Source organism: Erpetoichthys calabaricus, chromosome 15, assembly GCF_900747795.2.
Source record: "Erpetoichthys calabaricus chromosome 15, fErpCal1.3, whole genome shotgun sequence".
In the NCBI taxonomy this organism is placed as follows: domain Eukaryota; kingdom Metazoa; phylum Chordata; class Cladistia; order Polypteriformes; family Polypteridae; genus Erpetoichthys; species Erpetoichthys calabaricus.
In genome coordinates this window covers 68695691-68714415 of record NC_041408.2, presented here as the reverse complement: position 1 = coordinate 68714415, position 18725 = coordinate 68695691, and the positions used below count along the sequence as shown (strand labels likewise).

Here is an 18725-nt window from a genome sequence, read left to right as displayed (position 1 = left end):
CTCGGTTAACTATTATTCATGTCTCAGCTCCATACTTCATTTCTGGTCTTACTATTCACTGTCTTAAAAACCTTGAACTTTCAGCTATCAAAAACATCTAACTTCCCATCTTTGGGCTACCACTGAGCCTAGATATGTACTTTTATCCACTCTTTTCAACAGCCCCCCTACAGGCTAATGTCTCAATCCTGATTATCATTAAACCTCATATACTCTGTCTTCTTCCCATCCATCCATCCATCCATTGTCTAACCCGCTGAATCCGAACACAGGGTCACGGGGGTCTGCTGGAGCCAATCCCAGCCAACACAGGGCACAGGGCACAAGGCAGGAAACAATCCTGTGCAGGGTGCCAAACCACCGCAGGACACACACAAACACACCCACACACCTCTATCTTCCAAAGCCCTTCTCCATTCTTCCAACATCCTCTCCACTTCCTCTTTTCTGGTGCTACATAACACAATGTCGGCAGCAAAAAGTATGTACCAGGGGATTTAGCCTTTTATCCCATGACTCAACACATCCATAAACAGATCAAGGACGTAAAGACTTAAAGAAGATCCCTGGTGCAGACCTACTCTAACGGCGATCTTGTCTGAACCCTCATACATATCCTGGACGATCCTCACATATTTCACTGCTACTCCTTTCTCTCTCATGCTCCTCCAGACCTCTTGACATTGCACTCTATCATAGACCTTCTCCAAATCAATAAACACCATATGCAAAGCATACCATACAATGATAATGTAAAGTCACAAATGAATGTAACCAACAAGGATTTGGGAAATTGGAGTAAGTCAGAGTACACACAGGCAGTAGATTTTGAATCTGGTCACTAGATCTGTACCAATGTATCACATTTTTAGTGCAATATCTGACAAAAATGGTCATAATCAATAAAGAACAATGTATTATCCAGACAAAACAATCCGCAGATATGAATTAACAATACAGTATATAACATCAAACTGGCTGGATGCAATAATACACTGAATGGCCAAAAGTTTGTGGACTTCTGACAATTACTCCTATATGGATTTGTTGGACATCTCATTTGAAAGCCATGGGCATTAATATGGAGTTAGCCCTCCTTTGTGTATACTACAGCCTCCACTCATGTAGGAAGTCTTTCCATAGGGGCACAGTCATGCTGCAACAGAAATGTCTAAAAAACCTTTGTAAACTGCTCAAAAAAATTAAAGGAACACTTTGAAAACACATCAGATCTTAATGGAAATAAAAATTCTGCTGGATATCTGTACTGATATGGACTGGGTAATGTGTTAGGAACGAAAAGATGCCACATCGTTTGATGGAAATGAAAATTATCAACCTACAGAGGGCTGAATTCAAAGATACCCCGAAAATCAAAGTCCATTACAACAAAATTTCACTGCAGCAAATCAAAATCATACTCGGTAGTTTGTATGACCCCCACGTGCTTGTATGCATGCCTGACAATGTCGGGGGGGTTATGCTCCTAATGAGACGACGGATGGTGTCCTGGGGGATCGTCTTCCAGATCTGGACCATCACTGAGCTCCTGCATAGTCTGAGGTGCAACTTGGCAGCGTCGGATGGACCGACACATAATGTCCCAGAGGTAGTCTATTGGATATACAGTAGCTCAGGTGAGCGTGGGGGCCAGTCAATGGTATCAATTCCTTCACACTCCAGGAACTGCCTGCATACTCTCACCACATACCTAATGGCAGTCAAGGTGCCATTTTCTAGCCTGTAGAGGTCTGTGCGTCGCTCCATCGATATGCCTCCCCAGACCATCACTGACCCACCACCAAGTCGGTCATGCTGAACGATGGTACAGGCAGCATAACATTCTCCACGGCTCCTCCAGACCCTTTCACGTCTGTCACATGTGCTCAGGGTGAACCTGCTCTCATCTGTGAAAAGCACAGGGCGCCAGGGGTGGACCTGCCAATTCTGGTATTCTATGGCAAATGCCAATCGAGCTCTACGGTGCCAGACAGTGAGTGCAGGGCCCACTAGAGGACATTGGGCCCTCAGGACACCCTCATGAAGTCTGTTTCTGATTGTTTGGTCACATTCTCACCAGTGGCCTGCTGGAGGTCATTTTGTAGGACTCTGGCAGTGCTCATCCTGTTCCTCCTTGCCCAAAGGATCAGATACCGGTCCTGCTGATGGGTTAAGGACCTTCTATGGCCCTGTCCAGCTCTCCTAGAGTAACTGCCTTTCTCCTGGAATCTCCTTCATGGCCTTGAGACTGTGCTGGGAGACACAGCAAACCTTCTGGCAATGGCACGTATTGATGTGCCATCCTGGAGAAGTGGGACTACCTGTGCCACCTCTGTAGGGTCCAGGTATCGCCTCATGCTACCAGTAGTGACACTGACTGTAGCCAAATGCAAAACTAGTGACTAAACAGATGAGGAGGGAAAAATGTCAGTGGCCTCCACCTGTTAAACCATTCCTGTTTTGGGTGTTGTCTCATTGTTGCTCTAGTGCACCTCTTGTTAATTTAATTAACACCAAAGCAGCTGAAACTGAATAACAGCCCCCTCTGCTACTTCACTGACCAGATCAATAGCCTACAAGTTTCACTGACTTGATGCTATACTCTGATTAAAAAGTGGTCCTTTAATTTTTTGAGCAGTATATGTTGATGTATTGACAGTGCCCTTCACTGGAACCAAGGGGGCTAAACCAAACCCTGAAGAACACTCCAGACCATTATACCTTCTCCACTAAACTTTACAGTAGACACTTTGCAGTCCTGAAGGTAGAGTTCTCCAGGCATCCACCACACACAGATTTGCACATCAGACTGCCAGATTGTGAAACATGATTCATCACTCCATTTCCATTGTTCTAGAGTGAAATGGTGGCAAGATTTGTATCATTTCAGTTGACACTTGTCATTCTCCATAGTAATCTTAGACTTGTGTACAGCTGCTTGGTCATGGAAACCCATTTCATTAAGATCCCGACACACTGAATGCCTTCATAGCAGATATACTATGACTGTCAGAGCTCAAGTCAAGTTGCTTTATGAATTTCACTTGCAAACCTGAACTAAACTAAGCAGGAAATATATATTTAAAAATATGACATTCTCAAATCATTCTCAGAGGATTTGGCCAGAGCCTATTCTGGCATCGCTGGGTACAAGGAAGGAAATATCCCTGGATAGGGCACTGGTTCATCACAGTATGCACTTGTGCACATATAATGCAAAACAGAATTTGAAAAATCAAAATAGATTGTGACCAGGTCAGAAATTAAAACTCATTTTCTCAACCTGTTAATCAAATGATCTTCTGCTCTACAGAGGAGCACATTCCAATCTCTAGCTCATTTAGCTGAATACACGGCTGAGAGTAGTTAAAGCAGGCACAGGCAGCACTGGGTGCAAGGCAAGTATCATCCCTGTACAGGATAAAGTCCATCGCAGCAGGGCCTACTCAGCTCTCACTGTGGGCCGATTCACACTTTCCAGTTAGCCTAAGGCCCATGTGCTTTAGCAGTGGGAAGAAATGAGCGTACCCAAAAAAAAAAAACAGGCACAGAGAGAGTGTACAAACTCCAGACAGACACAGGAAAGAGCTAACAATTCAACTCTGGTCACTGGAGATATGCGGCAAATACCACTGGACTGCCTTGTAGGTAGTCAGCAGCAGATATATCTTAAGTCCATACCTTAGATTCTCTGAGCTGAACTCGGACTCCAAAAACTTAAGAAACTGGTCTCGACCCACTTGATCTTTTAAAACTTCATTAATGCCAAAAGCCCACCGCTTCACCCTCTGCTGGCTAGGTTCTTTACTGTGGAGACAGGAAGAAGGTTACCAAGATTTAGTTACAATATTTACAATAACTCAACAGAGTGTTATCATTGAAACACATGCACTGGCTTTTTAAAAAGCTAAAAATTACATAATGTGATTTTGAAATTTGACATTAGTAAATAGTAGAGTCTTTCTAGGTTATTAAAATGCTTTCATGATGTGGTGTCAGTGTTATTTATTTACATACCTGAAGTGAAATAATTATTTCTTTGCACCACTTACAACATAACATAGATAATGGCATGTGAAAAGTAAATAGTGCCTGGGGCATTGACAATTAGAGCAAAATGAAGGATTCGCAGGCAAACGCAAGGCTTCATTATCAGGAAATAGTGGTTAGGCCAGTGTGGGATATAATAATTGAAGCGGTAATTTATGTAAGGCTATACACTTGATACAACAAAAAAAAGCGGGTTAACACACATTTGTAGAATACTGACATCAAAATGTTGACAAAAATATTCTTCAAATTTTAGTTCTGAATAATCAATAGGAATCCATCAGCAATCTATCACACCAGAAAATAAAAACAACACAACCTAAAAAATGTAATTACTGCACAACTTGATATGCTGTACATTTTACACATATGCATATATACATATATATATATATATATATATATATACATACCTGTATATATATATATATACATACAAAATTTATATAAACATTTATATATTATATATACATATTGTGGCAAGCGGCTGGGGGCGGTACCCAGCCGGGACACCCAGAAGCACCGGAGGAGGGATTACGCCTCCTCCGAACCATGAGGGGGCAACCACCCTGGTGGCTATGGGGACCATGGGAAAGGAGCATGGAAGCTCAACCCTATAGGGGCCCGTGGTCACCGCCAGGGGGCGCCCAGATGCCTGAGGAGCCCTGGCCTTCAGCACTTCCGCAACACCCGGAAGTGCAGGGGGGACAAAGACCAGAGACACCTGGAGTGCTTCCAGGTGAACAGCCGGCACTTCCGCCACACGAGGGAGTGCTGGCAGGAGCTCATTGGGAGGCACCTGGAGCACGTCCGGGTGATTATAAAAGGGTCCGCCTCCCTCCATTCGATGGCTGGAGTCGGGAGGAAGAAGGACAGAACTCGGAGGAGAGGAGTGGAGGTGGACCAGAGGAGAAGGGCATTGGAAAGATAGGCCTGGACTTAAGGGTGAATAGTACGGGAGTACTAGGTTGTGTGCTGTCACTGTAAATAATGTACAATAAATGTGTGTGTGCTTTTGAACCTTCGGTGTCTGCCTGTTTGTGTCCGGACCGGCTTCCACAGTATATACATCTATATCTATACAGTCATACGTGTGCACTTGGGAGGCAGCTTAAGGGCTCTGGTGATGCTAATTACCTGCCAAAGCAGGGGTTGGCGCTGTGTGCTAATGCCTTCATTCTTAATCCCTCTGCGGAAGGAAGACTGACAAGTCTTTATATTTAACAAGTACACAACTTTGGTTAAAGACTTCAGTTTCAGCTAATTTCATCTTCATTTTTATTCAAGACCCTACAATATAATAGGTTTAATCACCAACAGGGAAGAGTCTGCCTACTGGGTAGAGGTTAAGGACCTGTCAAAGTTTTGCCATGAAAATACACAATCCATTAAAAATAGAAAGGAGACTTTGGGTCACTTTTACATGTAGACATGGACAACATCTTCAAATTTCCCAGTACTCCCATTGCTAAAGAACTATGAAGTTTCTATAATAACACTACAGTACCTTTACATGCACAGGCAACTAAAAAAGTTGGTTCCTGTAGATGAGCAATTGAAAGTCGACTTACTGACTGTGTTATGTGTGGCTGGGCTGTTGCTCAAGTTCAGAATTCAGAGCATTACAGTGAGAGGTAAAGATGAATAAGTGTGTCGTTAAAGGCAGACAGACATAGATAGATAGATAGATAGATAGATAGATAGATAGATAGATAGATAGATAGATAGATAGATAGATAGATAGATAGATAGATAGATAGATAGATAGATAGATAGATAGATAGATAGATAGATAGATAGATGAAAACAACATCCACCTCATTAAAAGGACAAGAGTCCTTGTGTGTCTGTCCATTTGCTACGTCTCTTTTATATGACATTTGGAAATGAGATTTGTAAAAGCAGTGATAATGTTTACGATGACCATCTGTTGAGATGCAAAATGCAATGATTTTATAACTACATGCTTTACAAAATACATTCTCAATGATTGTGTACTGCAAACATTAAAGCTAAATACATTCAACAGAACGTAATTACTGGACGGACAGAAATCAACTTATTGGATTTCAACCCGTCTTGGACGGGTAGCACAGCTAGTATTACATAAATAGATAAGGTATTTGCATAAATGTGTTCTTTTCCACTTAGCATTATTAAATAGCACAGAGCATATAAAATCAGACATATAGTCTATGAAATCTGGGCAATGAGAAGATGAATGTCACTCTGGCATATTTATTATATTGAGCATTTTGGCCCGTATTTATTTGAATTTTGGACTGCTACAGCACATCTCCACTCAGAGGTCAGTCTGAATGCAGTGGGTTTGACCAGCTCACCTTTGTCCATTTCCTCTCTCTGTCTTGTGAGTATAACAGCCCCCTACAGCAATGCTTAGAGAAGACAGACTCTTTATCATTTTTGTCAAGTAGCCTTTCCTCCCTCAAAATCAGGGCACAAATCATCATCTCCATGGACAAAAGAATAAACAAACTAAAACAAAAAAAGGTCTGTTGCCTCTCTTGGGCATTGTGCATTGGTTGCCATCTCAGTCTGTCTGTTCACTAGCCCACCGTAAGTATCATTAATGCACTCTCACCTCCTGTCTCTAATGCTTTCTCTGTTTCTCAAGATCCTACCCTTTCTTTGCACCTTGGAATTTTTGCACTAAACTCTCCTGCCAACTTGAGAGTCATTCATCTCTGAGAACGGGTGGCTTTTAAATCACATCCTGAGGTCAGTTTCAGCTCAGTGGTGGTGGTCCTGTTTGAATACCAAACTGTTTGCCATTTCTTTTCAAAGAGCTTGGTCTTACATGGGCATGGCAACCCTGTTTCTTCGCTCTCAGACCATTATAATAATAACCTCTCTCTCCTGAGGATGTTCCTGGAAGGGCTGGTTCACCACTAGTATGTGGCCCACAACAAGGCCAACTTAGCACGTTGATTCTGATTCTTGGGTAGTTCCATTAGGACTGTCCTCTACCCTTTATCACCTTGGTGGCAACTCATCCCCTTGTAACTCCATGTCAATTGGCCATCATTTACTTTAGCGTCAGTCCTGTTGTAGCTGAGCATGGGCTGATTGCCTGTCTTTGGCCCAAAGTTATTTTATGCAGTAGTGTGTCAGAAAACATATTTTGTTAACTTTATCTTTCTGTTTTGCTTAATTAAAGATTAAAAAAATAATTCTCAGAAACAAAAACCACAGGAGTTTACATGTACCCTGCACTGTGTTGCAACAGAGTGTTACATCACTTGAATCCTAAAACTTTTGCCACTGAACATTCCTGACTTAGATCTGAGGTTGAGAAACTAAAGAAAAACAACAAAAAAATGCATTTCTTAATGAAAGGACTCCAAAACAAACAAATGAACTGGGCATTTTAAAGATTTTTAAATTCCACATTTTTAATAAAAAATCTGGGGAACGTTTATGACAATTAATCTGTTTTTCTACCAAAATGGATACATGCGTACATAATGTGGACAGGTTAAGATAGTTTCACGTTTCAAGTATCAGGCCAAAAACAAAATATGGCTTTCAAATGGCAATTTCTCAATAACATATATTTGTAAGAAATGGCACACATTAGCAAGTTCAAATATTATAGAATCTTGACTTTCAGGTTTAAAATTTTATACGATAGTCTGGACAAGGAATAATTTTTTTTAAAGGCACATCCTTTATATAATCTCTATATATTTAAAATCCTACATCTGTCTGTCTGTCTGCTTTTCATAAGAGAACCACTTAACGGATTTAGATTGGGTTTTTTTTCTATAATTTGCTTAAACATTCCGGTTGATTTTGCGAATTCTCTCATCACACTAAGTATCATAGTTCACTTGCGGTACCGATTTATTTGCGTGAATCCGAGATAGACACTGCAGACCAAGGAGAAGGGGAAGCGGGGCACCTTCTCACTCATGCGTCAGCCTCTGTTCAAGTCGCTCAACCTCTCACCACGTGTTGGAGCGTGCCTTCCCTCTGCTTAGCTAGCGATACCCGCTTGTTCAATGGACATTATCATCTACAGATTGTTAAGGAGTAACGGCTGACGTTTTTAAGGGTAAAATCAGAGGGTAGCTGGTGATTGCCAGAGATATCACAGCCACGTGTTTTTCTCTCCAAGTGGGGGACGTTCTCCCGTCAGAGCTGAACATGATCAGGTATAGTGCCAACGTTTGACATTTGTGTGTACCTACCTTCCGCTTGCCCAGAATTACATTTTTAAAATATTTTTTATTGATTTTTAAAGTTTGTCCTGTCTCACTACTACATGGTCAGAGACGTGGGGGACAGCTAATATATTATATAGCACAACTGTTATTCTGTAGATTTGGCATAATACGTCATATATAAATATGTAATGTGTGTGCTGGTTAACCAAGTAGTGTGTACTATGAGGCAATCAAGTAAAGAAGGACCTCCTTTACATCCTCTGTTGTCAGCTGCATTATTGGACACTGTAACCATATCATTATTTATTTAAATGGTGTGGTACCAAGGAACTACTGATGAGAGAAATGATTTGCACAAAATTTAATTCACCATGAAAGTCAATGCTTCACTTTTTTCTTCTACTGAAATTGGTGCCATTTACTCAAGAGGTAAGGTGTTTAGTTTCTGTCTAGATGTGTTTTCTTGCATGGATTCTGTGTATAACTGCCATTTAGTATTTTAAGAAAGATGTCCAGAGGGAAAAAAAAATCATGGAGATGTGCATATCCTCAACTAGGATAAGGCAGCTACTGGGTAATAACGGAGGTGTGGGTGGTTTGGCAGCAGTAATAATAATAATAATTTTTTGCATTTATATAGCGCTTTTCTCACTACTCAAAGCGCTTAGCAATTGCAGGTTAAGGGCCTTGCTTAAGGGCCCAACAGAGCAGAGTCCCTTTTTGGCATTTACGGGATTCGAACCGGCAACCTTCCGATTGCCAGTGCAGATCCCTAGCCTCAGAGCCACCACTCCGCAGTGACTTCTTGTGTTGTGAGTTTTCCTGTGGAGCAAACACAGTAATGAGCACAATGCATTTTTAGTATGTCTTTGTGTACAGCATGTTCAATTAAAAAAAAAAACATACTTTACTCCTCCATGGTGAATTAGGTGAATTAATAGAATTGATTTTATAAGTGTGGTACAAGTTATATCTTCTATTCTGCTGCTTAAAACAACAAGGCTTTAGGGAGCTGTATTCCATGTTGTCCACCTAAATAAACCTTTAAAACCCCAAAAAACTCTTCAGTGAGTTTGGAACCAAATTGCCTGCAAAATGAATTTTAGTGTCAGTTCCCCGCATTACTACCCAGAACATTTTATTAAACCAATTTCTTTTAAAAGAATAATGTATGCAGAAAGAGCCTTCGATTTCTTAAATATTTTTCATCAGTCAGTGCACTGACTGGCCACATCACCATAAGCAATATTGCAATGGTGTAGAGACGACTTTTGTTTAAAATATTTTCTTTCCAGCTATATGTGGGTTCTAGTAGGTCAAAAGTAATAATAATGTTAAATAATTTACAGCACTTTTGTGCTATGCCTTGGTAGTCTAACCCCCAGCCATCTGTCACTCCCTCCTCTCATCCATAAGAATGAAGAAGCAGAGAAATGATGGTAAAGATAAGTTTGAAATGTAAGAAGGTGAGAAAGGGAAAAAGGGGAAAAAAGAAAATTACAACAGCTTTCCACATTACATACGTCTAGCCACATATCAAGCAAGATTAAAGATCTGGATTTATTATTCTATTTAAGGGGTTTTTCTTTTTCACTTTATTCAAAATGTTTGAACAATTGCATGCTGTAGGAGAGAGTACAGTGTTGGGGTAAGTGTGCTGAACTGGTTGTCCCTGCCAGTATGTGTTCTGCACTACATCATGGACAAAAATTTCGCACTTCCTGGGAGCTTAGCTATGGCTCACTCACAAATGGAAGGGGGGTTGGGGGGGTCATTGCACTATTGACATCGGAGTTTTCACCATGATCAGAACAGTCAACGGGAGAAAACAAAAGGTCAGAAGTTATCCATATAAATATATTGAACAAGTGAGAGGGGTGCTGTTGAAGATCAGGGGCTACACTTCCGTGTTCATTGTCTAAAGGCACAAAGGCAGCCCCCCACAACAATGACGCTGCTGCCTTCTGATCCTCCAGTACAGATAAACAGATGGCAACAGCACGCTGGTGCTGCTAGATTTCTGACTCCCGCTGGGTTGCCTGGAAGTGATAGTTCTGGTATACATCCCTGCTAGAAGTAATATCTGGGACTATCAGAGGGAGTTCCCAGGATTCCTCCTCTGTACAGTTCTGGCCCTCTGACTGATGTGCTTATGTTTCTTGGAGACACTGGACGTACAACTGATTCAAGCATTAAGAAAAACTTCAGTCCTTAATCCAAGTGAGTCTGTAGTAGGGAATAAACTATGGGCAAGAGCTCAACCGGTAGAGTGGAGGAGGAAGGAGAAGATGGCAGAGTTTTAATAAGAGCTATGAAAGAAAGAAAGGAGGTGAAAAGCCATAAAACGAAAACGCGTTGTTAGAGGTAGTAATGTCACAGATGAGGCCCAGGGGGCCATAGTGCTCATTATTTTCATTTGCGTTCACGCTGTGTCTTAATCCTTAAATTATACCCTTCCTTGTACTCCTTATTCATCTCCCCAATAAATATTCTTAGTTAGAGATCTGGATTTGTCTTGCTATGGTCTTTGTTCGAGAAACTCGCAAAATCTCCACACACATTCCATTCCGTATTGTTCCTTTTTTAACCTGGGATACTTTTCTTGATTTGAAAAGGACCCTTAATTACATTACAGTCTTAGCGCGGATTAACAAACAACAACCTCTTACTGACGCCAATATTAAAGTGAAAGTATACAACGTGAAAGTAAAAATTAACTAATGGTCAGATTGAGAATAGATATGTCAAACTTAGGCTGCCAACTTAATTTTTCCAATTGCCAAAACACTCAAATCTCAATGAAGTGTGACTGAGTGAAGAAAAAAAAAGTGTTTATCGACGAAATTCATGAAAGCATTTATTTGCAGTGAGAATACTGTGTTCACCTGTGACCTTGTTCTCTAAACATTTGGAAATTTGCTGTTTGGCCAATTAGATTAACTTTTTTTTCCCCAGCACGACATGATGGTGTGTGTGGGCTAGCATGGCACCACAGAGCCATAGCAGATAATGTTGCATGGAGTAGTCCCCCCCAAGTATAATGCTAATCCAAGTTACGAGCTAAAAATGAGTAGAAAGCATTTAAATACAAAACGTGCACGCAGAAGGGATCTCGACATGTGTTGGTGTATTTGTGTCTTCAAGGTAATGACTTTTGTATGGACGTGTAGGTGACCTGTGTGTAATACGTGAGTCTACTCCTTTAATAATATTACCCAGAGTGCTGTACAGTTAACACAAACAGGAAGGAGTAAAGAATCCACATACTTTTGTGTTGCGTTTACTTGGTAGCATTGACAGTGAATGAGTAAAAGCATCGGGGGGAAAAGGAAACAAACTACTTATTGGTTTGAGAGGGGGGAGTATCTGTTATCAGATCTGTAGGCGGCCAATTCATGCTTCCTGTCTGCAAGAAATTTTACCGTTCTGATATTTAATTCTAGTCAACTTACCTCAGGGAGGCACGATGGCACTGCTGCCACAGTGCTCAGGCAATATTTTTGGCCACAATAGTTGACAGATGCTTTCTTAGCCCCCTGAGACAATTAAAGACCATTGCATCATTATAATCCACTCAACACTAGTTCAGTTTTTCAATCCCAATTGACTTTCTGAGCATTTCACAGAGTTTGGCAAAGTTCCTGAACATTTCTATGATTTCAGGAAGGTGAAACAAATTCAGTGGGGTTCACTCGTCTCTATTCATGTAGAACATGCAGTTTCTGCACAGATAACAGTGACACCACAGGGATAAATTGTATAGGATTCATCATTTCAAATGTTTTAATTCATGTCACAGGGATAGATAGATAGATAGTATCTATCTATCTATCTATCTATCTATCTATCTATCTATCTATCTATCTATCTATCTATCTATCTATCTATCTATCTATCTATCTATCTATCTATCTATCTATCTATCTATCTATCTATCTATCTATCTATCTATCTATCCCTGTGACACTGTCTTAGAATAGACAGGTTTTGAAAGGGAATGAATAACTGAACAGCCTACACTGTAGTACACTACAGCATCCTAAGCCTACTGGTATGAATTACTTTATGAAACAAAAGCAAAGTTTATAGTTACATAATGTAACAAAAAAAAAAACCTTAAACACAGCAGTCCACAGGCAGAAGTGACACTACTGTAAACATATTTAATTCTATTATAAATGCCAGATATAATGTTTTAGAATTGTACACTTTTTAGGTATTTAACAATAATAGGTAAGTGGAGATATTCAGAGGTGTCTAAGAGCCAAGCAAAACAATACACCATTATTTTCTGTTTCCCTTAGGGCTTCTTAGGAGACTTTATGCAAACATTTTATAAAATTTAACTCAATTATGAAATCTGTCATCATTTACAAACAGACATTCTAATTAAAAGCGTCTTTGCATGAATTAAGCTGAAGGAGCAATGGGTTTATTGGGTAAGCCGACTATTTTCTTTGCATACATCGTAACGTGAATTGTGTCTCAACATGTATTCTGACACTTTAGTTAAGCCAACTTTAGTTTACCTTTTAATTTGCAAGACTGCTCGTTTTCTTATACATTCGGCTCCCTGCGGCTTTCATTTGAAATTCTGTCAGAACTTTGACCCTTAAGGGACAACTGATATGCAAATAAAATAACCTGGAGGTTCTCTCAACCTTTTCTGCATAGAAGTTGTAGCTTGTAGTTTTATTTTACTTCCATTGACTATTTCATGAAAAGGCCAATTCTGTAATGAATGGGACTCATTTTATGATAGTGTATGTAAAAACAGTTCTTATGGTCTGAAAAAATGTATGGTCCAAAAAGTATTTGCTCTGCAAGAATTTGGTGACATCAAATGTGTTTGATGTTACCTGTTCGGTGGACTAATAAGTCAAAAGAATATTTGAAAAAATGTAACGTTTTAGTTTAATTAGAAACCTCCTACCAGTGGTCAAGGATAGTGGTGGTTCTGATAAAACTTGGTATGGATGAATCCATGGATGAATCTTAGAAGAATAGACATCAGTGAATTAACCAACAAGTCTGCTCTCTACCAGAAGATTATTTATTATTATGAAAGACAACCATCTTGGGAGAGGAAGCATGCAACATGGGTGGTTACTGTTAATAAATCACCCACACATACAACTTTATGCATCCAGCAGAATGTTTTCAGTTGTAACCTAAATGTGCACATCTACAATTTTAGGAAGAAAACACAACCTGTCTTAGCTTCCCAAATCCCTCATGATTGTTCAAATAATGCTCTTTTTTGCTTGTTGTTTTAAAACTTTCTATAATTTTCAGTGATGCCGTATTTTAACCTATTGTTTAATTATTTTTCCATTTCTCCATTTAATCTGAATTCCTTATCGTATATACATATCTTTACAATTTTTGAGAATTATTGGAATTACAAAGGAGAGTTTCTAAAGTAGGTTAAAGAAGTGGTACGTATTTGATCATAGAAACTAAAAACTCTGCTTTGACATTTTAACAATCATATTAGCCCACAAGCAATAACAATAATAACCAAAAATTGCTGGTCAAGTAAAACAGCAGTAATAGAACCTGCACCAATCATACTGACTGGGCACTCTTTCTGGATAGCTGGAACTCTTTGCATTCTTCTCAATCCTGCATAGCTGACGTCTTTGCTAGTTATTTATAATTCAGTCTACAAAACTAAGAGATCTGCATGAATTAAGCAAGTAGTGTGGGGATATATTTACACAGCAGCGTCTACCGACTCATAATGCAACTGTAAATTGCCAGTGGTCAAGTAACAGAGAGCCTCCAAGGGGAAAAACAAGATGAACAAAACAAGCTGCTAGAAGTTTACAGAACCTACCAAACAGTTAAGAAACATCAAGGTTAGTTAAACAGGAATTTCATAAAGAGAAAGAATTTTAGTCTAAAAATGAAAGGAATAAACACAAGAAGCTACAGAGAGGCCCAAATTGATTTTAAGAAAAACATACTTTAAATAAAGTGAAGAATTATATTTTGATAAATACATTTGGCATACATACAGTGAAAAAAATCAATGTAATACCTGATCGATATATTAAATTATAGAAATTAAATTAAGGATTAAATGTTTGTAGTTAAAGATATTGAATTATTTTTAAAGACACATCATGATACATCACAGTTAATGCCATCAATATTTCTGAGAAAGGAAAAAGTACTAATATAAATTAAACCAGCCATACTGTAAAGATAGCAAGCAGAATATTTTTAAACTGAATACACATCATAAATATTTAGGGAAAGACAAATGCATTCAAATGATTCTAACCTTGCCTCTAGTTCCCAGAGCGTAGTATCATCTGATATCCAGGGATTTGAAGGGTCCGGAGGTGTGAGAAATGGGTCATATTCGATATACTGTTCTGTGTAGCCTAATAAGCTGTAGGGAAATTGGGGAAAGAGAAATAAAAAAAAAACACACAAAATGATTCAAATTATTTTGGCAGTAACACGACCAACTAAAAATGTATCACAAATATGAAACTACTGTCACCTGTAAGTGAACTTTCAACATTTGAGAATTATTAGAATTGTTTTTGTTGCAGAGTCTATCTATCTATCTATCTATCTATCTATCTATCTATCTATCTATCTATCTATCTATCTATCTATCTATCTATCTATCTATCTATCTATCTAGAGGAGGGCAGCCAGGGTCCTTGTCCAGTCGGGATACCTCCACACTGGAAGGACAGGGGGAGGTAATACTCTGGTTATGCTCCCTCCCCCAGAGTTCTAGGTGGCAGACCCCCGGTGCCTCAGACTCCAACAGGGCTCCATGGGACATGAAGTGTGCTACAGTCCTGTTGGGTTTCCGTGGGCACCACCAGGGGGTGCTGCAGCAGCTGCTGAGCCTTTAAGGGCAGCTCTTCTGCCACACCCAGTGGAACAACGAGCACCTGGAGCAATTCCGGGTGCCTTATAAATGGAGCCAGCACACACTATTCTGGGAGCCAGAGTTGAGTGGGAGAAGACAAAGCTTGTCAGGAGGAGTGGAGGAGGAAAGAAAGAAGAAGAGTATTGTGTGCTTTTGTTGTGCAGAACTGTGTTGTACTTGTGGGAAATGGAAGAAAGCGTTTCCCACATGGGAAAAAATAAAATAAAATACGTATGTGCCTTGAACTTGTGTCCCATGCCTGTCTGTGTCAAGTTTGGTTGGCGGTGTGCCCCCTGGCAGTTCACAATATATATATATATATATATATATATATATATATATAGCACTTTGGCTCCAGCATTACTGATGTTGTTTTAAATGTGCTCTATAAATAAATTGACATTGACGTTGTCATCATCTCAGACTTGGTGAGATTCATTTCATTACATACTGTATGTTTGTATTTCAAAGAAATTACAATTGATTGTTGCTTATTATTACATTTTTTATCAAAGTTATGAAACTGCTGATGCAGAAACATAATGTGCAATGATGTTTCTGGAATCCTCAGCAGATAGAGATTACATTTGGTAAAAATGTAAAATTAAAATCAATCACCCAGCATACTTCAAACAATCAATATTTTAAAATATATATGATATGGTCCCTTTCTCCAGCCTAAAGGAAAAAAGCCATACTGTTAAAAAAGATGATGTTAAGATCTAAACCCTTAAATTTACTCAGATTCTTGTACTGAGTTTTCATTGGAATCAACTTGCCATAGGATGCTTGTTTGTAAAACTACCAGAACTCTCCCCAAATCATTTAAAAATAAAAAAGAAATAAGACCTACATCAAAATCCTTTAAAAAATAAATAGCAAAGGGACCTACCAGTAGGTAACCCTCAGGATGGAATATGGCTGAACATTTGGGTCACTGGGCAAAGGATTCACAAGAAAAGTGACGGAAAGTGGGGAGGAACACCCACAGGCAGCTATGACAGCTGGCGATTGGTTAAGGTAAATTCTATGGAGGCGAGTATGATTTATTTATTTTTTTTTTTCATATTTTGTTTTGTTTAGGACACCAAAGTATTAGATGGAAATTTATAGTTAAATGTATTAGCAGGAGTGCACTAAGAAACGCTACTGGGGGTACTTTATAGTAAACCAACAGTAATACGGCTGTATAATGTTTCACTGTTACTGCTCTCTTATCTTTAGCCAAGTAAGAAGTTTGTTTTCTTTTCGTTTTATTTTTTTGTGGGTTTGATGGTGGCTATGTTGACGTTGTTTGTTATTCAAATACATTTTGAGATATCTCAAAATAGACAGGAAGTCCCATTTGAAGAATAACAAATTTTACAGGAAGTGATTTCGACATACCTTGAAAGGCATTTGAGATATCTTGAAATGCAGGAAGTTATTTTGAGATATATGAAAATGTATTTCAGATATCTTAAAATGCCTGCGGAAGTATTTTAAGATATCTCGAAATGTATTTGAGGTATCTCAAAATGCACAGGAACTTCATTTCAAGATATCTCAATTTGCATTTGAGATATCTTGAAATGCATTTCTGATATCGTAAAATCTGCAGTGTATTATGATATCTTGAGATCTATTTGCGATACCACAAAAGGCATTTCGGATATCTTGAAATATATGCATTTTCAGATATCTTCATTTCAATTTGAGATAACTAAAATGCATTTCCAGATATCTTAAAATGTATTTTGAGATATCTCTAAATGTTAATTTGGCTGCCATAGAACCGCATAAGTACATTTATGGTAGATAGAATGCCCACTGAGGGCTGGGTGGTCTTTTGGTCTTGGAAGGCAAACACATTTTGTTTCTTTCTCCACCTTATCTGGAGTTTTTCAATTGTTTCTGTCCTCCCAGGCCATCTGACTACATCATCGGCCATATCTTTAGAGACATAAAAATGAATCTATATACACGCACTCTACTTTTCTATTACTTATATATCTATGTTATACAGGTGTGTATTGATTTATTCTTATCTATTCTTACCTATTTTTGATATGTCATTTATTCATTCACATTTTTATCTGTTTCTTATTTGTTTTTTTTCTTTTCTTGCAATGTGCTACAAAAAAACAAATGTTTCTGTTGTCATCTACAGTTTGTCCTGAGCTTTACACCATTTTACTGACATTACTCATGTGCAATTGAAAAACCTAGTAACTGCCATTTTTTTTCAAAATTGAGTTTTTATAGTTTTTGGAGTTACTAGGTCTTTCCTGATGTTATAAGGTAGTGGTGATGGCCAAATATGTCTTAATTCCAGTCATAGCACAATTGAAGAAGCTAGTATGTACACAGCATTTTATATACTGCAAGACAAAAACCTTGCAACTCCACTGACCAATGAGGAAATACCACCTACCAATGAAAATGTCCGATTACGATCACGTGATTTAAATGCTGCGACTGTGTGATTTAAATGGAAGGTGTTGTTGATTCGTAAAAAAAAAAAAAAACAATATTGTGTACATGAAGCTCAGGAAAAAAGAAATCTAGAGATCGCAACATCATTTTCTCAATTTGCCAAAAACTTGAAAGATGTGACATACAGTAATCCCTCCTCCATCGCGGGGGTTGCGTTCCAGAGCCACCCGCGAAATAAGAAAATCCGCGAAGTAGAAACCGTATGTTTATATGGTTATTTTTATATTGTCATGCTTGGGTCACAGATTTGCGCAGAAACACAGGAGGTTGTAGAGAGACAGGAACGTTATTCAAACACTGCAAACAAACATTTGTCTCTTTTTCAAAAGTTTAAACTGTGCTCCATGACAAGACAGAGATGACAGTTCCGTCTCACAATTAAAAGAATGCAAACATATCTTCCTCTTCAAAGGAGTGCCCGTCAGGAGCATATAAAGTCACATAGATAGAGAAAAGCAAACAAATCAATAGGGCTGTTTGGCTTAAGTATGCGAAGCACCGCTGCACAAAGCTGTTGAAGGCGGCAGCTCACACCCCCTCCGTCAGGAGCAGACAAAGAGAGAGAGAGAGAGAGAGATAGAGAGAGACAGAGTTTGTTTTTCAAGCAAAAATCAATACGTGCCCTTTGAGCTTTTAAGTATGCGAAGCACCGTGTAGCATGTCATTTCAGGAAGCAGCTGCACAAAAGATAGCAACGTGAAGATAATCTTTCAGCATTTTTAGACGAGCGTCCGTATCGTCTAGGTTTGCGAACAGCCCCCCTGGTCAATCCCCCTACGTCAGGATCAGAGAAACTCAGCGCAAGAGAGGGAGAAAAGTAAGTTGGGTAGCTTCTCAGCCATCTGCCAATAGCGTCCCTCGTATGAAATCAACTGGGCAAACCAACTGAGGAAGCATGTACCAGAAATTAAAAGACCTATTGTCCGCAGAAATCCACGAACCAGCAAAATATCCGCGAGATATATTTAAATATGCTTACATATAAAATCCGCGATGGAGTGAAGCCGCGAAAGGCGAAGCGCGATATAGCGAGGGATTACTGTACTACATTTTTCCATAGTTGGTGCGATTACTCTGCTCTACCACAGATATCTCTAGAAACATTACCGACATTT

The 18725-nt window shown here is 39.1% G+C and overlaps 1 protein-coding gene across 7 annotated transcripts in view; it reads right to left on the bottom strand.

The window, feature by feature from the left end:
• The window catches only part of LOC114665927 (regulator of G-protein signaling 7), a 541984-nt gene that overhangs the window by 17223 nt on the left and 506036 nt on the right, over positions 1–18725 (bottom strand). For all 7 annotated transcript variants that reach the window (XM_051919312.1, XM_051919311.1, XM_028820591.2 and 4 more), the window contains exons 13-14: positions 14527–14637; positions 3682–3807 (exon numbers count right to left, since the gene is read on the bottom strand). In XM_051919312.1, the coding sequence (XP_051775272.1) occupies positions 3682–3807; positions 14527–14637 (237 nt within the window). The remainder of the gene's footprint in view (positions 1–3681; positions 3808–14526; positions 14638–18725) is intronic.